The sequence below is a fragment of the Lycorma delicatula genome, chromosome 12 (assembly GCF_047948215.1).
Source record: "Lycorma delicatula isolate Av1 chromosome 12, ASM4794821v1, whole genome shotgun sequence".
Lineage (NCBI taxonomy): Eukaryota > Metazoa > Arthropoda > Insecta > Hemiptera > Fulgoridae > Lycorma > Lycorma delicatula.
Window position 1 is genome coordinate 58610309 of NC_134466.1, and position 23627 is coordinate 58633935.

At 30.0% G+C, this 23627-nt stretch overlaps 3 protein-coding genes across 7 annotated transcripts in view; 1 reads left to right on the top strand and 2 right to left on the bottom strand.

Moving 5' to 3' along the window:
• Positions 1–10397, bottom strand: part of LOC142333436 (uncharacterized) — a 55033-nt gene extending 44636 nt beyond the window's left edge. For 2 of the 3 annotated variants that reach the window (XR_012758605.1, XM_075380528.1), the window contains exons 1-2: positions 10287–10397; positions 4190–4310 (exon numbers count right to left, since the gene is read on the bottom strand). The gene's annotated coding sequence lies outside the window, so the exon portion shown is untranslated. The remainder of the gene's footprint in view (positions 1–4189; positions 4311–10286) is intronic. The other variant, XR_012758604.1, reaches the window with a different exon arrangement.
• A 1551-nt stretch (positions 10398–11948) lies between these two features.
• The window catches only part of LOC142332724 (uncharacterized), a 79760-nt gene continuing 68081 nt past the window's right edge, over positions 11949–23627 (top strand). For all 3 annotated transcript variants that reach the window (XR_012758402.1, XM_075379317.1, XM_075379318.1), the window contains exon 1: positions 11949–12255. The gene's annotated coding sequence lies outside the window, so the exon portion shown is untranslated. The remainder of the gene's footprint in view (positions 12256–23627) is intronic.
• Positions 15726–23627, bottom strand: part of LOC142333252 (uncharacterized) — a 50974-nt gene continuing 43072 nt past the window's right edge. Inside the window, exon 4 of the mRNA XM_075380254.1 lies at positions 15726–16096. Coding sequence (XP_075236369.1) covers positions 16043–16096 — 54 coding nt within the window. The 3' untranslated portion in view covers positions 15726–16042. The remainder of the gene's footprint in view (positions 16097–23627) is intronic.

The window sequence follows — 23627 nt, forward strand, 5'->3', positions numbered from 1 at the left end:
CCTGTATATTATTGTTAGTTTTTTAAACTGCTGATTAAATATCATAAGAAATTTAAGTATTTTATAATGTATTTTATAATGTAGTAATAATAAAAGGGAAATTTATAAAAGTATGGTTTAGATTAGTTATTCTGAAAAATGTTCATAATTTATACACGGTTAAAAAAGTGGTTAAAAGTAGTACGGCATGGTATAATCATATACTATTTATTAATCTTTCTACAGTAACCTCAAGCTTATGGCTGCTTGCATTTACTCAAGGATGATTCAATTTTGTAGCATGACATGCTACAAAATAGCATAGTTTTTGTAAAATGACATGCTTGACCAGTATTCGAGCCCAGGACCTCCTGATAAAAGTTAACTATCTGCCACGGAGATCGGCATGAAACAATGTTTATGACAACAAAACAATTACCGTCGTTTACATTCAGTCATTTATTCTTGATCTGTATACAGACTGGTAGTGATTGATTTGTTTTTGCAGTCAATAGGAAGTATTAAGTTTGTAAGAAATGTTTATTATGTCTACGTAAATTCCTCTATAAAGTTTCATATCAAATCTTGGCACTCCCTCAGTCAGATTGAGCTTTTAAGATAGAAAATTGTGCTGTCTGATCATTAACTGGTGTTTATAAGTGAAATTAAATATCTTATTCTATCCTTGTGTTTATATTTATGGATGTGCAATCTCTACCTGAATTCTGAACCTATAAAGCTAAACTACGACGCTACAAAACAGCGATTTGCCCAGAAGCCTTATATGCAAGGGAGTGTTTAGGAAAGTTTAACGTAAGAAATCTTTTGAAAGAAGAATCTTAAGGAAGATTTTTGGACCCTAAATGAATACTAAATGTAAAACCTAATAACACAATTGTGTTAATTGTACATGTGAGCATTAGATAACAGCTATGTAATTGGATGTCAGAATCAACATTGTCGAGTGTCAGCAATTTAGTTAATCTCACATAACATCCCTGCGTTATCTTCTATCAACATACCGGCGAACAAGTATTATCAAGCATTGTAGCTGCTGAAGACTTGTTTTGCTGAAGTCATTTATTAACATATCAAAAATTATACACCTCGGTAAAGATCACTATTCAACCGTATACCTGCACGGCTCTTCACGACACTGATACAGTGTCTAATTAAAAAAACACAGAGCATAGAATGTACAAAAAAACTCTGCATGATATTCAGTCATACATTACTGGTGTTTTGAAAGCAAATGAAAATAATACTTTTAAAAGAAGATAAATTTCTAGTGTGAGGTGCAGAGAATGATCTCAAATGTATACCACATAAAATGATCCGATACATAAAATCCTTTCTAATTTAAAACTGTGGCATGAGACTAATGAAAAAGACTGATGAGACTAACTGCATCAGTATAATTACTGATACAGTTTTTTTTGTAGCATGAAAAAACTTTCTTGTTATCGTCCGGAACAAATATATTACAGAGGCGTTATGCACAGATGTCCTCTCTGATATAGATTAACATAATGTTTAATAATAATTAAACATTAATTATATTAATAATTAACATCATGTTTCCATATTTTATTACTTCTGTACTTTAGAATCCTTATTATAACTACTGAATCAAGTTTCCAAACAACAAACTTATATTAAATGTAAAACATACCATAAATTAATATCTTATTTTATATCGAACAAAAAAAAGTACTACAATATATTAAGGTAATTTTGGCTTAATTTTCCAAATTTTACATGCAATGTGATCAAATTGTTTTAATTGGAATATACATTTCTTTACATAATTATATTATTTTTAATTTTTAAAAGAATATACAAAACATTTAGAATATTTTTAAAATAATGAACTGAATACAGATTGCTAGTAATTAATAAATAACTTTTTGTTTAAATCATAACAATTCTTGCCGTTGCATTGGTAAATTAATTACTACTAAATCTCCAAGATGGAATGTTACTCATTTGTTAAATACTCTATACTGGTTGTGAGAGCACTAAATCCCACAAACTTACTCAAAAAAGTAACTTACTGACCTGGAACTTCCTCAAAAGGGAAACTACCATGTCAATCACAAAATATTTCAGCACCTGTTTTCCTTAAAAGGAGCTGTGATAGTAGCTATACTGGGATAGAAATGCTTAATAGAATTTACTAGAAAACCATCACAATCCCTAACACATCATATTACGACTATCTCAGTTATAATAAATACTCTTTTCTTTTATGTGAGCAGACTTATACCTCCTCATTCCTGCATTTCAATCCTAATGTCAACTTACATTCTACTCCACCATTGATTCAAACTCTGGAATAAATTGATGAATGTGATGTATTAGAATTCCTTAAATCAACATTCAATAATAGTGTTTTGTTACCTGGGCATCCCAACCCTGTAGGGGGAAGAACGGTAACGTCACCAGTCGCCACACCACACCCTCTGTTCCAAGCCCTAAAGGGCTTTACTGGATGTCGTTTTTAGACCCTCTGATTCCATCTCACAGTAATCAGCCAGGCCTCAGTCAGGATGCCACCGATGTAAATTCCCCAATTCGAATCAAACAATACCAATATTACCGTGGCACGATGCCAATATGCCTACCTCCAACCAATCCAATGCCTAGGCCGGAACCCTAGCCACCCGGGATCCTGCCGTGATCAAATACCTCATCTGAACTCCCTCTGCAGACCTACAAAACCAACCGTATCTGTTAACTATGGTGTTTGAATGTCTGTGAGGGTGTATTTCCCCCTTCCATGAGTAATGCACACCAGCTCTATCAAGAAGGGTGGGTAGCCAGGGGTGGTTTAGTCTGTAGTGTGCAGGAACACATAAATATTTAATAACATCTTGCAAAACCTGTTAGTGAGCTCGACACTGCTCAGGCGCTCATAAATGGGGTTCTCTTCCACCTCTTTTAAAAAAAACCATACTAAAAAAAAAAAGAAAATGGCTCGAAGAAAACCAGCCACTACAGAATACTCCTTGCAGATCATCCAGTTAATGTGGAGATCCAGAAAGGAATGCATTCTCTCAAGTTCCCTAACAGCTCGCAAATGTTCGACCTCGTATAGAGACAGACAAACAGGACATGCTCCACTGTATCATCAGTCCCAAAATCCGGGCATTGACTCGAATCCACCAAATGAAACCTAGCCAAACTCACCGATATACTGACTGGGGGAAACCCATCTAATCGCACCTACAACAGACACTATAGGAAATATACCCCATGCGTGTAGCAACCTGTGTGGGATTCGTCCCACCTGACCTGCCAAGACAAGGCTCCACTCTTCCATCTCCTACTTTCATTCTGATGTCAATAGGTTATTTACCTTGGAAATGCAGTGTTCCTTACACTCATTAGCCAAGACATCTTGGGTTTGACTTCGGCTATAACACAGATTACCTCCTGCAAGACTGTTCTGTAACTGCTTATAAGAGCCAGAAAGAGGAGTTGCTGGGCTCGTAACAAAATGTTTGCATAACACCTAAAAGCCAAGCGGTAAGCCCAGACAGGTGCAGCATATAGCATAATTGCCTCACTGACACCACACCTTTGTAAAGGATACACAGTACGGTAATTCAACCCCCAATCGGGATGAATATCGATTCCATAAAAAGCATCGGCATTTTGGCTACATACTGTAAAGTCATCTTAACCCTGTTATCTGGGAGAACAACACCAGTAGTAACCAAAAATGATCAAAAGTGGTACTGTTTAGAAATACATTACTATAATTCCACTATTTATAAAATGTCTGGCTTGTCTAGCAAATTTACAGTAATATTCATTTCTATTGCCACTTGACAAAAAACGCACGTTAAAATAACAAATAACAATGCTTCTTCTTTAATTATGTTTTGTGCTTTTCAGTGAAATAATTTCATACTTGTTTCTTATCTTTCCTTGTCCATAACAGAAAGGATTACACGATATTCTGGTTTTCTAATCCTGAAGAGGTTTGTATTAATTATGCCCTCTTTTTTTTTAAATTGATAGACTTGTGTGTGAATTGATTTTAATCGATCTTATAAGAATAGATAAGTATGAAAGCAAAGAATAAGTATTATTATTAGTACTTTTTTTAATAATTTAGTAATTAGTACTAATGAAATTTTGTTGATACCACTAAAAATTATAATGTACTATCTGGTTATAATAAGCAAAATGCAATTTCACTAACCTGTTTTTTTTTAAATGAAACACTTCATTTTTCACCTCAATTTAAATTTTGTTTCACTCAGGACAGTAATAAATACAGTTTCTTACACCCAAGTAGCTTAAATATTGATAAATTTTCATGCCTGTAAAACACAAAGTTAAATTAGAATGATTGGACGTTAAAAATAAAATAATCTTAAATGCTAAATATTTATTTTAAGCAAGCAAATTAATCCGAATGCAGATATTTAATAAAAAATTAACTCTATGTTAATACAAAATCATACCTGTACACTTTGTGAATATCTAATTAATATGTTTTTCTTTATTCATACACAATTTAGCATCCATGCAACAAGTATATTAATATTTTTTTGATTCTTCATCATGAAACCATAACAATATTACTGATAATTAGGTCAGTTTTTGCATTTTCATTTGGGTTGTGTGGGATTGATTAGCCACAAGAGCACTGAATGTTTCATTCTTCGAAAACATTTTCTACATTTTTGGCAGTATGGTATGGTGCAACATCTCATTGCAAACCCCATTGCCTTGCAGGAATTGGTTATGAAATTGTGTTACAACCCTTTCTCTCACAATCTTGATAAATCTGTGATAAACATCTTGAAAACCGACATCTTTTTAAGAACTGATTTACTTTACATGCAATAAGAAAATGTACCGGTGAACCTGGTGTCCTAGAGAGCCAGTGTCTCTATGATCCGTGGAAACAGCAAAAATTGGGCAAGAATTAAGACAAACCTCAATCTGTATCAACACTGTATAAAATTCCTCTATGTTGAGAATTGTTTTTCCTATTACACGATGTATGATATTTGACACTTGACTGCACTTTCTCTCAAACCACTAAAATGAGGAGATGGAGGAATAAATTCCTTGTGATGTAAAAAAAGGTTTGAATATTTGTTTAAACATTCTGTTTAAACAATGAAAGTTTTATCAGAAAATATAATATCTAGTGAAATTAATCTTTTAAAGGTGGAAAAATGATTAAAGTCAAATCAGAAACTAACTAAATAAATAGCCTTAGTGGCTGCTAAACATACAAAAAGCGCTATGCAAGGCTTACTCAATGTTTTAGACCTCTGCCTGCATGATGAATTATAATTGGGCCACTGCACAAGAGAATGTTCAGGAAGGAATCACTACCAGGGGGTAATTGACAAAGCTGTTGGGATTGAATTTTGCATCACATCTAAAGCAAATTAAACACATGAAAGATTGACGAAATGATTCTTTTTGCATTATTATCCAGTATCTTTGTTGCAACGAATAATGTGTTAATTGTACACCACAGTGTAAGAGTCTTAAGTGTTCAGAGTTGACAATTTTGGAATGTTCATACTCAGATGTAAAGACGATAGGATGTTATTATAGGAGAGATCATACAAAATGGATCCAGTGAACTAAGCTTACTTTGCTTATCAATGACCTGATTCTTTATCTCATTGAAATACATGGATTGTGATTGACATATGAAAAGTAAAGAGTATGTGATCTAACTCCTTAGTAGTTAAAAGTACTAAAATTATATTCAGATGGTTTAGATTTAATATGGTGAATGGTGTATGATTATAATAAGGCCAATGAGTCCTAGAGGATCACAGACACTTGCTGTGATGGAAAGAGTATTCCTTTTAGTATAAATTTTAAAATTGTTAGAATGAGTGATTTGGAAATTTAGTGTATCTGACTTTGTGTTCCATAAAACTCTTACAAGTGCATATGTTGTATTCTTAATTAGATGGTATGGATGAATTATAATTAGACGTAGAAGTACAGCAATTGTTAGAATATCACATGTGAAGTGAAAAACCATCCTGTTGTAATAATTTGGAGATATCATTCTTTGATAGAATAACTCTATTTAGGTTATCTGGTAATGAGATCATCTACATAGAAATCATTTTTAATAGCAAACAAACGTAAGAATATATCCTAAAATTTGGTTTCTTGGAGAACAGGATATTTTAAGTTTCAAATAAATTATGTACGTTAATAAAATTTTAGTAAAATTGTGCTCAAATAAGGACATCTATTTTATTTGATATATTAAATTCAGGAACTGCAAAAAACAGATTATGAGACAAATTAAAATAAGATATTATCAAAGGTACATGTCAGTAGGCTATCTTATATCTAATCAGAGCATTGTAACTGGAGTGAAAAATTCATATATAAAGAATACAGTGTCAGTTCAACACTATATTCAGAAAGAGGAAGTGTGTTATTTATTCCTAAGATAAGAATATCATTTTTCATAAATGGAAGTTCTAATCTTCATGCGAATTCATAAGTACAAAAATTTGCTTGTCTACCAGAATCTAGTAAAACCAGAGATGTTTGAGTACTACCATGTACATCATTGGTAATACATAATGCAGTAGATAATATTATGGTTTATTTGACCAATTTAAACGAGGTACGATTATGATTGTCAGACTTATAATCTTAATTTAGAATTAATATTATTTTTTTGAAGTGTGTTATGTTTTTGAGAACAAATTTCACGAATATGTTGAACAACAATGACCCTTAACTAAAAAACTGAAACAACAATTATGATGTTACAAAAATTCCTTCCGTTCATCAACAGAAAGACTATTTAACAATGTAAATAATGATTAAAATACAAATTAGACATTGATTATAATTAAATTTTGAATAAATAAAATTATTTTCCTAGTATTGCTTATCATCATTTATACTAAAATGTTTAGTACAGGATTTAGTTCCAATGTTGTATCGCTGTCCCTTGGAAATATGTCTTGTTGCTGGTTTGACTTATTTGCATTAATATTTTCAAGCATCTGCCTTCTAAATTCAAGGGATTCTATGAAATTGAGGTGAACATTTCTCCTTCGTAATCTGGAAGGAAAAATGTAAACATTTGTAAAGTTAGTTTGTATTCTAACTTTGATGTTAACCGAACAATAATAAATTCATATGTATTGATTGGATTATTCATTGCTTCAAGAGCACTGAAATATGGAAGATAAACTTGGATGATTAATTTGGATAAATTATCCAATGAATCTCAGTTAATGGAATTTAGTTGTAAATACAATCTGCATTATGAGAAACACCTAAATTTTTAATGATAGCTAATGCTTCATCCTTCAAGGAAGTGTGTAAATAAAGAAGTTACTTAAATAATTTCTATTATATACTAAATAAACTATAATAATGTTGCCGGTCAAGAAAATCTGTGATCGATCATATACAACATTAAATAAACATGATGTTAATATCCTTTCTAACAAGCATTCAGAATTTAAATTATTATCCCTGAACGTAATATTACGATCGGTTGGCTAATGAGAAGAAGATTGTAATAGCCAAGGTAGACCACACCACCACAGTGACATATCAAGTAACCTGCTTGGTGAAAAAGCTCTAGAAAATATGTCTGCTCGATTATCAGAGAATTTTATGTAATGCCGATTGGTAATTGAAGTGTTTCGTTGAATGTCAGAAACTATTACCTATAAATACTTTCCAATTGGAAGAATGTCCATGAATACAACAAAGTGCTATGATTGAATCAGAGTATAAGTGTATCTCATCAAAGTGTATAACGCAGTTATACAACCTTCACAAATAAATGTGAAAATAGTAAACAATCACAGAGTTCAAGTCCGGGTAATATGATTTGTTTCAAGGGGCTAATTTTGATTTAGAACAGTACATTAGTAATTACATGGTTGGACTATAAAGTGTGTATATAAATATAACAACCACACCCATTAATAGAAGCATCAGAAAATCCATGTAATTTTATGGAATGAATTTTACTATTATCAAACTTAATGGATCTACTTATATTGAATGACTTGATTAGATTTAATTGATTATACAGTGAAAGCCACTGTATTAATGGTTTGGGTAATATTTTGTCCCAGTCAACTTTGAGTTGTCATAATGACTACATAAACTGTTTGTATGATTATAATAATAAGGCCAACGAGTCCTAGAGGATCACAGACTCTTGCTGTGATGGAAAGAGTAATCCTTTTAAGTACAAACTTTTAAATTGTTAGAATGAGTGATTTGGAAATTTAGTGAATCTGACTTTTTGTTCATTAGAACTCTTAGAGTACATATGTTGCCTTCTTGATTAGATGGTATGGATGAATTATGATAAGACAAAGAAAAACTGCAATTGTTAGAATACCACATGTGAAGTAAAAAACCATCCTGTTGTAATAATTTGGACATATTGTTCTTTAGAATAACTCCATTTAGGTAATCTGAACTGGTAATGAGATCATCTATATAGAAATAATTTTTAATAGCAAACGTAAGAATATATCCTAATTTGGTTTCTTGGAGAACAGGATATTTAAAGTTTCAAATAAATTTTGTAGGTTAATAAAATTTAAGTAAAATTGCGCTCTAATAAGGACATCAATTTTATTTGATATATTACATTCAGGATCTTCAAAAAACTGATTATGAGGCAAATTAAAATGCGATATTATCAAAGGTAGATCAGTAGAGAGATCGGTAGGTCAGTAGGCTACCTGTTATTTCTGTTAAATCAGCATATTGCAATTGGAGTAAAAATTTGACAAATTCTCCTTTCCTTTGAGATGAAAATTAACCAGTTTCTTTAAATTGTTTTAAAATAGCATTCATTCACTGCCACTTGACCAACACAACACAACACACAGAAGCTATCTGTCATATGCAACTGATATGATTAGAGAGAAACAATTGTCAAACACAATCTAAATGTTTTGTATTAAAAAATGAAATAAATTTTCAAAAAAAAATTAAAACTTAAATAAAGAATATCTAATAACCTCACATTACACAGACAACTTAATGAGTGTGGTCAAGCAGTGTACCCACAACATAGAAGTTACAAAAAATTCCCTGTGTTATCAATTAATGCCCGTTTACGTCTGGACAATAATCTGACTGAGAAAAGATGTAATGAAATTTATTTTTCATAAAATGGATAAAATTGATGCGAATCAAAAATTTTTAAGATAAATAAAATATAAAGTATAGATTATAAATTTATATAAAGTAAAGTTTCATATTTGAAATTATAGTAATTTTTACAAAATATCCATCCCCATAAGGTTTAAGTATTATTCAATTAGTCTTTTATAACGAAATTACTGATTCAACTTAAGTTTTAAATATTTTTTCAGTCTTTTCTTATATTAGTATTTAAGTAATCGCTACAACATTTTTAAGACACGATGCTTGTGATGTTTTAAAACCAAAGGATTTTTCATTAAATTATCTGCAAAACTCAGATTTGTCACTCATTAAAATTTCATTATATTCAAAAAATAATTTTTAACTTATGGTTGGAAAATCAAAAATGCCATTAAATCATAGAGTAGATTAAACTTAAAATTTAAAAACAGGTACAAATACAGTACAGAGAATTAACCCACCAGGTTGGTCTGGTGGGAATACCCACCAGACCCATAATCTACTGCCCAAACCTGTTTTGGTGTAATACCTCAGTAAGGCATAATTAATCTACATAATAAATTTGCTGATTCATATTAATTTTAATAAGCAATAATGACCATCATCACGTGTTATCATTTAACTAATTTTACATTACATTGTTGAAAAACATACTAGTGTTTATGTAAGTAACAGTAAGGGCTCTAAAATTTAGCCTAAACAGTGCATTAATAATGAATTACTAAAATAAAATATCAGCTGATAAAATAGGCTAGCTGAATATTCAATTTATTTACTTTAACAAAAAAGTAAGAACGGCACTTTACATATTTACAAAAATAAATATTAAGAAAATGTCGGCTGTTGACTGAATTAGAAACAACTTGATACTTTAACAAGTAAGAAGGGCAATTCTTTTAATTATAAGCATAATGAAGAAGAATCAATGTTTGAGTCTGAACACCTAGTCTATAGCGACTAGGATTTCTTTAAATATGTTAATGATGCAGGAGAAGATGTGTCCAGTGGTTCTAATAATAACAGTAATTGAAGTATTGTGTTAGGTTACATGAACATTTTGGTCTGATTAAGGTGGATTTTTAGTAGTATCTCTGACACTTATTTTAATCTACATTAAAATAATATATATAAAAAATTCTTACCTCGACCAACAACGAGGGTAATCTATCTAAAATAAATCACAGACATGAGAATCTAAATGCAACTGTGCAATCAACCCAAGATGGCCGCTGGATCCAAACGCTTCATTCTCTGTCAAGCACGTAATTTCACTGTCTCTCCCCACCCCTGACATTGCCGTCCATTACGCAACTAATTTGTTCAACCGCCAGAGTTAATAATTGTGAAAATAACCACACCATCTAACTGTATTTCCTACACTGCACCTCGCTCAAAACAAGTGACCGACCGACACCGACAGTTTAATATTAATATTTTTAAACATTTGATAACTTATAATCATAAAAAATAATTGAAACCAAAATTTAAAACGTATATACACGTTAACAAAGGAACGTAACCAAGGAATCCAAACGGTTAAAGTTTTCAATTATTTCTTTTTAGCTAGTATTCAATTTATCTTAAATAATTTACACTCACGCATTTATATTGCAACACAATTTTACAACTTATCCGTATCCTCTACAGTAATCAATCAGAAAAACACACCAGGATCATTTCTTTTAATACATATGATAAAAAAATATTAATGAATAATTTTTTAATACATGGGGATTATGATATAAAACGATTATTTCCAAATTTACCTCATATCAAGTCGACTACCGTATTTCACAGTACAGCCCAGCACATCTGTAATACAAATAAGCTCAATAACACTTAGAGATGTTACTAATTTCACGCTAGTCCTTATAAAAAAACAAGTAAATTTAGACTCGATTTGATCGCTACAAAGTTCAATTTTTCTAATGTAAATTTTGTCTATGGATGGTTCAACAAGCGATTTTTTTCAGCATTTTTATAATTATTTTTCTCTCAGATTTGTCACATAATGTTTGAGATATGGAGGTCCGAATAATCGACGTTTTAATAAACAGTAATCTCAGATTATATTTAATTTAAATCATAATTAATCTGTGAATCTTCTAACACGAAAATCTCTCAAATAATTCGAATACTATAACAAGCAATAATTTATGTAAATTTTACGGATAAATAAAATATGTAAGTCCGGAGGTCGGTTGTATAAAATCAGTGATTATTTTACTAACTGTATTATACAACGTAAAAATAAAAAAGTTATTAAGTATGATCTTTTTATTAACACTACTACATAAAACGAGAAATATCATAAAGTTCATTAATAGTACTGTCAAATGGAGAATATAACATCGATTTCAAATATTTTAGGAATTTTTTTTTTTTTTTTTTTTTTATAAATAATAGTAAAATTATAATATGCTGATTCGTTAATAAAATAAAAAAAATAAATAAAAAAATTTTACCGTAAAAATTAAATTTTTTTTTTTTTCATTTCCTTAACGGTTATTGCTTAGAAGGTTTATTGTATGCAAATGTGTTATAAGTAGAAAACACAACGCAGTAAATTAACTGATGCCGAAATTAGCAGCCAAAGGGCGAGGGGGGAAGGAAAATTCAGGTAAATTGGCAACAAAGCACCTGTCAGTTACTAATGTTGATCTATTTCTTATTAAAATTAATATTAAGATTCTCCGTATATTATGAGAGGGGGAGAGTGCAGAGACTCTCCCCCCTCGTTTGACTGTCGTTCTCTTAGTTGTGTCGAAATTCATCAAACTGCGTATGTCAAAATGTGTGTTAAGTTGATGAAAAATTTTATTAGTTTATAATATTAGCTGCTTCCATTACATTCAGCGATGGAGAAAAAATAAACAATCTTACATAATAATAATATTAGCTTACATTTTTTTTCTGATAATTTAATAATCTATTAAAAGTGTTGTTAACGAATAACGTTGTCATACAGTAAATAATGCTTTATTTCTTTTCTGTAAGTGTGTTATTGTTTTAAAAATCGTATCAAATTTTTATTATTTGTATTTATCGTATTAGATGTATTTTACGTGAAGCTAGAAAACCGTTTAGAAAATAATTCTACGTGTAAACTAGGTAAGTTCTTTCAAATAATAATATTTTGTAATAAGAAAAATGGTACACAAATAATGTGATTATTGGTTAACTTATGGGAATGTAATGAAGTAAACGTTTTACATTTGGACATTTTGTTTTGGCAAAAATCATTATTTTTAGGTTAGTCAAATATATTTTTATTCTTGTTATTTTAATTAAAATTAAGTACAGATTACTTTATAAAAATATGTAACTAAAATAATTTGCTTTCAAGTAAGTTCCGATACACTAGAACAGGGGTTTTGCTGAATCTTTTGTAGACTAAACGTTTTATTTACGTATTTCTATTTAAAGTGCTCTACTATTAATTATTTCGGGTATCAATATTCTAGTTTTTTTCTTTGAAGTTCTGTTTTTTGTTTAGATTTCTGTTAATAACAAAACCTTTTGCCTGTGTCTACATTTGGTGATTAATAAATTAGCTATCTATTTTAGAAAGATAAATTGCCTTTGTTGTTTAGTATGAAATACTTTACAAATATTTTCTCACTTTTCTTGAAACCTTCATTATGTTCTGCAGATCAAAGCAGAAGGTCGATTTTATGTTAGATGGTCAGATTTATTATTAACTTTTTTCGACAAAAATTTAGCCAAAAGTTTTGTTCTGATTTTTATTTTTTATTAACCGTGATAACTTACAATTGAACAACGTAATAAACGAATACAACTTTTCAAATTCACTTGTACGTGTTAGCTAAAGAACATAGCTAACGGTACATAAAAGGGTAATGATGAATGAGGCTTTCAATTATTTAATTTTACCTAATATTCAATTAATATATATAATTACAACCGCGCACGTAAACGTGACGATTGCACATTTATATAAAATTACATTCGCGGTGCGCGGTTTTATAATTTTTTTTTTACTAAATATTTTTTATTTTAATTTAAAGCAGAAATTTAAAAAAAATCGAATATTGTAATTAACAATAAAAATGTAATGTCGCCGCGACCGTGTCACAGAAAGCGTACTTCCTTGCTACATAATACACCAAAGGTCTTGGGTTTTATTTACGTATTAGTATCTGAAGAATTTTCCACATCTAGACTGTAACTACTTCAATAGCTAATCATCTTAAAGAAAAATAACTGAACTACAAATTATTGTAGATTATAAAAACGATTAACGAGTGATACGTATGGATGTAATGATATGATTTCACTATTTCTAAATTTACCACATCTACAATACAAATACGCGCGCGCGCTCACTCTCTCTCTCACACACACACACACGCGCGCGCGCACGCACACACACGCACACACACACACACACACACACACACACACACACACACACACAAACAAACAAACAAAAACACACCCACAGTGAGAGAGACAGAGACATTTATTTTTTATTAATACTATCAAAAAGTAATGTGTGAAGTTTATTCTGTGTTTGTTCAGATTTAAACAGACAATTTAAACAGTATTACAACTATGGATGTTTATTTATTTATTTTTTTTACTTCAGTATTTATTCACTAACAGCTCGGAAAAAAATTACAAAAATGTGTATTTCTATGAATATAAAATATTAACACTCGGATGTTATTTTGCTGAATCGGTTACATTTTATCGTCCGATGACTCCTCAAAAGTGACCGGTATTATTCTGTTGTCGAGTTCCATTAACAATATATCCCAGTCTGGCGAGCATTTTTTAAATAAATAGGTAAAATCGGTTTAAAACAACAATATTACATCGCCTTCTTTTACAACGGCCACATTAATTTGCTGTTATATCTGCCCCAGATTTTACTGTAGTTGCAATGCATCTAAAATACCTCAGATACTAAATGTAACGGTCAGAACTGTTTTCTCTGAAAGTAATAATGTTCACTATATGAAGCTTTTACACGGATGAATATTATCTGCATATTGGTGGGCTTCTTATGTCGATTTGCAATCGTATAGTCGGTTCGATAAATAAGGGGAAGGGAAACCATTTATTTCCAGTCTTCACTTTTCCTTATAGGCCTAGCATGAGAACTTGTTATTCTTAAGTTGGCTGCGTTGTTGTCAGAAGCGACTTGTGAGTCGTGTCATGTCAGATACCATTATATAAATGAATTTATCAACCATTAGCGTGCACGCGCGCGCGCGCACACACACACACAGAGAGAGAGAGAGAGCGAGAAAGGAAGATAAGCTTGTACGAAGAAGAGTTGTGATTATAATTTCAAGGTAAAAGAATATTCCATAAAGAGGTCTGGATAAGTATTTATTTATCTGTTAGAAGCCCCACGGTCGGCGAAGTATTTTTATTTTATCATAAATACCGCTTTGAATTACGTATATTTATGATACATGACTATGTATACAGATTTTAAACACCGCCAGAATGTCTTTAAATAAGTAATCTTTTTATTACTGAATAAATCGAATACGAATAGGTTTTGTTCGGAAAAATTTAAGTTTTAGCTCTCGGTTCATCGGTTGATATTTGAATACGATGTGAAATTTTGTTGTTTTATAAATACCGGTATAATGAGTTCCTGTGGGTATTAAACGATTTCAATATTCGTTAACATTTTGGAAATCTAGTTAGTTAAATACATTTGATTGCTTTTTGTATTCATAACCTCATATTCTTGAGAAATCATTGAAATTATTTCACAGTGCGATTCTGATCGATTAAAGCGTTAGAAATTCCTCATATTGTTGTAAAACTTATTTATTAAATAAAAAATACCATTTTAAATATATTATCGTAAATATTTTAAAAGTATAGACAAAATGAAATGATTATTCGAAAATGTATACCAAATAATTCTACGTTAATATAGAACTATTAGTAACAAAAAACGACATTAAATCAAAATAAACTATAAGGAAAAAGAGGGGGTAACTTTATTTGGTTACTGATCTAGGTTAAAGTTTTCAGTATTTGGACTACACCTTTATCCGCAGGTGCAATTATCAAAAGGCACGTTCTTAACTGCTTTATTTGAACAGAAGTAAAAAATTGTACATTGCAAGTAAAAATAATTTTAAAAAAAATGAAATAAAGTTAAAAATTAAACATTTATATATTTATAAATTGTGTATCATAGCGATCATTAGAAAATAAATATTCACAGTCATTATAACATCTTGAAAGTAGCAGACACGAATTCATAATTTGGAGAAATATTTAAACTCAAATAAATTTTGTAACATTGGATAAAGGTGTATGATTATTTTATATTTTGGATACCGGATGTAAAATTAGACGATTATCTTTTCTGTTTATATAAGTTATTTCTTTTAACGAATAATATTTTTGAAAAAAAAACTTATTTTACAAATTAATTCTTTTACATATAGATAACGAAATTTCTTAATTTTTCTAAGTCGACAAAATCATTTACGTATTACGTAATTCCATAAAATTATCTTCAATTATATAACTGTTTTATGAAACTAATAATATTTGTACTAACAATTTTTTATATTTTTCTCCATCATAGCATCTAAATTGGTAGTAAAAAATTTAACAATCGAACCGAGACCGTTAAGAATTCCTCTTTTATTTACTTAATTACTTACCAAGACTATTTTTAACTTTTCATTTATTAACATTTTTGTACGAATAATACTTCTATCTCTAGACTTATGACTATTTTTACTTACATTATAGAATTTATAATTAAAAGTTACGATTAAAAAAATTTAATACATATTCAGAAATATTATTCAAATTTTATAAACGATTTAAAACTTTATCTATAATAATGTTCGGTAAGAGGCTTCTAATTTGGCTAAATCCAATTCTATCGGGATCATTTACGAATTAATTTCAGCCGCTCCAGGATGAATTCATTTAGGAACAGGACCTGCAAGAGAATTCAAATACCGATTAGTTTCTGTATTCGGAAGATTTTTCTGTTGTATCTGTTTAACCTTTCGAGGTCGTTAAATATATTTTGATTTTTTTTATTATACGTCGTTCATCTATTTCTGCTGTTTTTTACTGAACTTACTTTTCCTTCGTCCTATCTATTTTTCGCTTTACTTCGTATTTGGAGAGTATTGATATAAACATCAGGTGGGATATCCAGTAAATCTTTATTTATATTTATTTTTCCTTGAATTTTTAATTTTTATTTTTTTCATTAGTTTCCTTTACTTGTTTATGCAATTTTTTCACCTTTTCTTTACGATCGCTAATGTAATCGTTTATTACCTGCCGCTGTATATCAGCTTCTAATAATGAAGTCGGGTTATGTCCGTAAAATTTTCAAACCGTTTTAATTTGGTAACAGAATAAACGCTACTGTTATACGCAGTAACTGCATATTTTATTTTATTTTTAATACTTTCGTTTTTTACTTCTTGTCGGTTGTTAAAGATTCTAATACGTTCAATTAGCGTAGACTGAAATCTTTCACGTTGACGATGGATGTTGTGTTTGTAAAATATATTTTAATTTTATATATGCGCATTAATTTTTTAATTATTGAATTCGGTGTCGTTATTAGAAATAATTTTTTTCAGGTATTTTATAACGAGTTAATTAATTTAATAATTTATCAGCTGCTTCGGTCGATTGTGATATTTCAATCCGTTATACTTGTGTATACCTTAAATACTATCTAAATTGACAAAATCTTTTGTTTAAAAAAAAAAAACGCTGTCGATATGAAGTACTTTCAGTGGTTTAGCTGTTGGAATCAAATTCATTTCTAAACTTAAAGGAATTCTTTCACGATTTGTTTTTAAACGAATTTCACTGTACAATTTTAGATATGTATTTTTAAATGCGAGGTATAATATTAGCGGATCTAAATCGATCAAAAATATGTTTAAGTCACGATATATGTTCCTCTAAACCAGTTGAATAAATAAGATAAACAGATTAATTTTATTCTGAATTCCAAGTAGTATATTCATGTGTTGGAAGGTAGGTAAGCTATTAGGTACATTTCATTAGAAAGCTACCTATTGTAATGGATACCGTGATTCGACTTCGGGAAAATTTCGATATATCTTCGCGTTTCACATCCTCCAGACTCCAAAGCCACCTTCAGCTCAAAAGCATATATATATATTTAACTTTCTCGTGGACAAGATAACTGCCGTAATTTTCCGCAAATCACTTTCAAATTGTTCCCTAAAAAAAAAAATGCGACCCAAAATCTCAGACGAGTTTGTTAACGGCCAAAATCGGTCCATGGGGATGGAAATGGGGGGCTTTTTCGAAAAAACAAAATATTGCTATAACCTTTTTATTAAGTAAAATATCGAATTCGTTTATGTTCCTACGATTCTTTGGATAACAGCCTAAAACATTTGTAAGTTTTTTGTTATCACCAACCATTGGCTCAGGGGGTGGAAAAAATGAGATTTTGAAGACAAAAAATCATACCTCTCTTAATAGGCACAGTATCGCATAGCTTTAAAGTGTTTTATTTCATAAAATATAGCCTAATCTAAGTACAATTAATCTAAAATTTGTCGCATCGAGTCCAGTTCATATTATTAATCGATTCATGAAAGGCGGAGTGCGGTTCGATTCTTCAACAGTTGTACAAAACCTTGAAAATTTGAACGCGTTTAATTTTATTCGCTGTACGTTAATTTTATTCAATATAATTTAGAAAACATAAGAGTAGTGTCCTGAATAATGACAACCCATTTCTTCTCCTCTTGAAATATGAAGATATTTTCAACAGTTACAGGCTTTATACTTTTGTCTAACATGTTATAAATTTTAGATCCTAAATAGACAAATGATTTTCGAAACCGTTTTTTAAATACAGCCGGGATTTGTGAGTTTTCTGCATCCATCCTTTTTGTATCGTACACATTGTCTATTTTATGATTTTTACAACTATTGAAAAATACTCTTGATAATTTTTATATGTATAGATTCTTTACGGGTAAAATATTCAGCTTATCGGAAACCTCAATAGATGGGTTGAAACTGCTTTTGAAATCAATAATTCTAATTATTCTTTTTTGTGCTATTTCCACATTTAAGTGAGATTTATAAGCGTCTGCCCGATGTTCGGTTCCAAATTCAAGACCAGATTTCAGATTTAAGTGCATTATATGCATACAAATCAACCGTTTGTAATCGCAGTAATTATTTTTAACGTTAATTAAACCAGGTTAGCGAGCGAAGTGAGTGTAGGTTATTCCTTTTTTTTAGTACTTATTTTTTTACCAGGATTTCTCTTAATATATTAACCTTAGAGATTGGTATCGGGTGATTTTTTTTCTTCTTAATTTTAATTTCTAGTTATCGTTTCGACCCCCGCCACAGCTTATCGATGCTACTTTATGATGCGTTTGAAATCTTTTGTCAGCCATTTTCGACCCGCCACATTTAATCAATTTTTTTAAAAAAATAGTTAACGATACACGATTGCAATGCAATGTTTTACGGAAAAAACAATGGCGGAAACGATTTCTCATAACGCCTTGTTTTTTATTTATGAGCAATGAGTTGGAAAAACGGAAAAATCACGATAGAAGTAAAACGAGTTAAAACCCCCGCAGTAACTTTTTTGTTACGTATACCCTTCAGAATAACATTTGATAACAAACTTTACACAGTTAATGTTGGAATTATGGCCCAAACTCTAATAAAAACAGCCTTCTCAATAGTTATAATACAAAATAACATAATTTCCAATACTACTACAAATCAAACGGGTAGGACAACTGAGGTATTATTATGTTTTATAAAGATTGTTAGAGTACTCGAAAATATTAATAAAATTATTTGGGTTATAATTAGGATTCTGTTCCAAAATATGTGTGGGAAAATTAGATCGTTATTTGGGTCCTTTTTACAGTCGATGTGTTCTTTAATCCTAGTCGAAAAGGATAAATCGAAAACGATTCCCCTGTAGGATGTTGACATTTTGGATTCAGGACTTTTGTAATATCTAGTTTTGCACCTCTCCTTGAAGGCTTTTCAACGATATATCATAACTAGGGTACTTGTTTTCATCGGTTCCAAAGTTATAGCCAAATAATTTTTTTTTTTTAATTTAAATTTATTGATTTATTACTAATTATTAACCTCCGATTCTAAAAATAAAAATGCATTAAATAATAGCAATAAAAAAACAATAAATAAATTTGTTAATGAAATATAATTTTATGTACTTTTCATTTAAAAAAAAAAATGTGTATATGTAATTAAATAGGCGTAAAAGGAAGTTATCTGGTGTCCACATCAGATTTTTTATACGCTAAAATATTTACAAAATTCCTCATCTTTTCAAAATTTAACAATTTCCTTTTTAAATCGGTTTATTATTATTTTGCAAATTTCATATTTAAACGTGAACGCATGATATTTTTGATAGCGATTAAAATGCTCTAACTCGATTCACAGTTATAAATTTAAATAATATTTTAATTAAAAGGTTCGTTTCTTCTGCGTATACAACACGGGAAAAAACTTTTTCGACATAAAACACGTCTTAAAAACTATTAAATGATTTTATTAAAATAAGTTATTTTTCTTATCTAAGTTAACGTAGACGCTACCGTTTTATAAATTTTTTATTATTGTTTGAAGATAAAGTTTTTTTAAATTTCAAGGAATTTTTTTGTGTTGCCATAGCAACAGCTATTATATTGTCTTCCACCTGCGGTTATTTAAAGTAATTTGTACGGTTAAACTGCTCAGTATTTCGTATAGTTTATTGTTTAATTATATATATTTTGATATGACCCATATATATATATATATATATATATATATATATATATATATATATATATATACTGTATATTTACTTCATTTTTTTCTGGAGCAATAAGGATTCTAGCTTTGACAAGTGTAATTTTTCTCTTATATTTATGCTTTTTTATATACTATTCGTTTAATTATTATTCTGCATAATAATGGCGTTTATTTGTTTCTGCTAAAATTTGTAATAACGAAAATATTATATTTCATATTTTACTTTCTGTTTTATACGGAAGACTTAAAATAATTGGACCGATATAGTTTTAAATTGCCTATTATACATCCGTATGTAAGTAAAACTATAGATTTTGTGGTTTTAACCAGAAATATTTTGTCATAATTAAGAATAATAGTTTTCTAGAAGCCTCCTCTTTGTGGATGCAATTATTATTATCAGTAGAATTGTTATTAGTTACAATTCTGGAGGATAGGTCGGGTTTGATAGAATAGACCTTAGTTTTTACTATTGATAGATTTTACACCCTTTGTAACTCGCCGAAGCTGACGCAAGAAGCTGGAACCTGTGGTGCCTTATAACAGACTGTTATGGCACGATCTGTACCGCATTTTACACAACGGTGCGGGTGATTGCGTAGATTTTTGGTATAGCCAAAGCGTTGGCAACGTTTACATTGGACCGCTTCTTTTTTAAAATACGTAACTTCAAAGCTTACAATTGTATACTTGAGAGGTTTCACGTCAAATTTTCTTTATTATTAGATTTGGGCACCAAATCTATGAAATAAAATGGCAGGGTTCCTTCGTTTGACGATGGAGAACGTTAATAACGTCTCTAACCTCGTGGCCTAACTTCGTCAATTCAATGATTACCGATTTATCTTCCGGGTGATGCATGCCTCGCATGACCACTCTATATGCTCTTTCATGTTTCAAGTTTATATGTATAATGACATTGATATTGTTTACAAGCATTTTTGACGTTATAATATTATATATGTCAATATCAACCGGCAGAACATTTACCGTGTGGCCCGATTTCATTGTTGTCGTGTATATTTTAATAACATTACAATTAGAAAATAATTGTTGACAGAAAAATTTTTCAATTTGGTTGTTGCATTAACGCCTGTTGCAAAAATAGGCTCAGGTTTTAATAATTCTGCACGACTACCTTCGTTGTCAGCAGTGTTTTCAAGAAGACTAAATTTATTTGATGTAGAACAGCAAAAGTAGGTACGCATTAGTCTGTCGACTAACATTTTCGTTTTGTATGCGCAATATTAGTATTGCTTGTCGGGAAGGGTTTGCACTAAAATCCGTAATATCACTTTCACTCTCTGTTCCTGAAGAGACACTCGTGTTATCGATAATTTCGTTTCTAATAAAATTACGCCGCGGTTATTGAGGGGTCCCTATCAGAACACTTCAGAAGCCCGCGTATTCTATTACCTTGTAGGTTAGGGTTTACACGAGATAGTAGGTTATTGTTTACATGCGATGATTCGTTGTCGCTAGGGATAACAGCTTGTAGTTGGTCCGTAGCAACGCTCAATAGATTATGTCGCTTATTTAAAAACGACACCGAATAAATATATTCCTTCTTGAGACAGTACTAAGATAATAATAAACAATATAGTATATAGATAATATAGACTACAATATAATACCTGGTGATATTCGGTATAAGATAAATTTTCACTAGAAATCACTAGACTCGTGTGTCTTACACAAAAACAGCTGTTCCACTAAAACTGAACAACTGATTGAAAATACTTTTAAAAATTGCGTATTGTTTTTCTCGCGTAGATAAATGTCGCATTAAAATAAGCTTATACAAATTTTATCTTAATTCCTAGTAATTTTTACGTAATATCTACGACGACGATGTCATCCTTTCGAAAGTTCGAAGAAAAAGAGGAGACGTTTATACGTCGTGAGAAAAATCAAGTAAATTTTCATCGTCAGCCGTTATGTTTTTCATACTTGAATTCATATTTTAATTTGTGTTTTAACCTTAAGTAAACATCATATTTTAAAATTATACTAAATAAATTTCTTTAATTAGTCATAATTTTAATCGGCTAACAATTTTTTTTATTTATTCATATTTATGTCTGGGGACTATTTAATTATATATTTCTACTCGTAAAATTTAGGTCGGCAACAAAAAAAAAATAAAAAACCGTATTGTTTATTAATTGTTAAAATTGTTTGTAATTTTTTGTTTGGCGTTTGTAATTCAGAAAATTCTACTCTTGTTAGTTTATTTAAAGAAAAAAAAATTGCAGTTAAAATTTTATTAACTTTTGTGGAAAAACCATTAAAAAGAAATGAAATAGAATCCTTAAATAAAGTTTAGTTAAAACAGCGTATTAATAAAATTTTAGCGATATACAATAACGAAAATTCGAGAAATTAACTCTGCTATGAAGTTAAAATGATCGTACGTTTCGCACTAATTTTCCAGTTTGTCTTAATTAGAAGACAGCGAAAAGGTTATTTGTATAATAAAATTGATAAGTAGAAACTAGCCCCCGGCTCTCAACATATGCTATTTGTTTATTTTCTTAAATAAAAGATAATAATATAAATAATATTCAAGGTTTAGTGAGTCAAAATTTACAAAATTTGAGTAGTTTCAACCCTGACTTAAGGTAACATAAGATATAGTTGAAATGAGTTTAAATTACAATATTTTTGTCTATGTAAAACAAACTTTATTATTAATTATTCACTATTATATTTGTAACCAAAATCTCGACTGAGGACACGGTTTTAATACTGTCTAAGCTTTGTGTAGCAGTTATTAATATCCTGTTGATGTTATAAAAATGTATACGTTACTGTTTTCTTTCACTGTCAGTCGTTAGAAAGTACACATTAGATGAACGGTTTAGTTTTAAACATTTTTACTAAAAGTCCTGGGTTAGATTCAGGACACCAAAAGGTGCAAAAAAGTTCAAACCGACTTAAGTCCTGCTTTGCTTTGTTTTCCTTCTGGACGCAATTTTGTGATTTTCAACAAAAAAAAATCACTTCTCAGGAACGGGTTAACCTACAATAATTAAATTTGGAAAATTAAATTTTTTATTTTACATAATAAAAAATTTTGAAAACATCAACTTCAAAAGATTTCAAAATGGGGCCATCTTAATTTTTTATTCTTCCATATCTTTGTAATTAATTGTTTGATAAAATTTTTACTTATTACATTATTTATTAAGCATTTTATGCTGAACAAAATGACATTAAACTCGTTAAACTCCGTTGACACAAACAATCGAGTTATTGCGGACAATTAACCCGGCAGTACGTTTTTGACCCATAATGCAAGCTGATTTGTCTGTTTCTGTTTCCTCCAATAAATGTAATGAAAATTATTAATAATAGTAAATTAATAAAAATTATCAGCTTTGCTCTCGTGTCTAAACATTTCGTGCAGTCTAAACATTTTATTTGTTTTGCCTATGCGTTTGCGTGTGTATGTATTGAGATCGCATAAACAAAAAAACCAAAAGAATAAAAGACGACAGATTTGTTAGTTGTTCATAATAATTACTTTATATCGCACAGCTGCGCACTTACTAGCCCACTCACTGTCATTCTCTCTCTTTCTACACGCACTCGTGTGTCATACAACATTAGATAGAAACTTTTAACCTTGACTTTTTTTTAATATTACACTGGACAGCTGT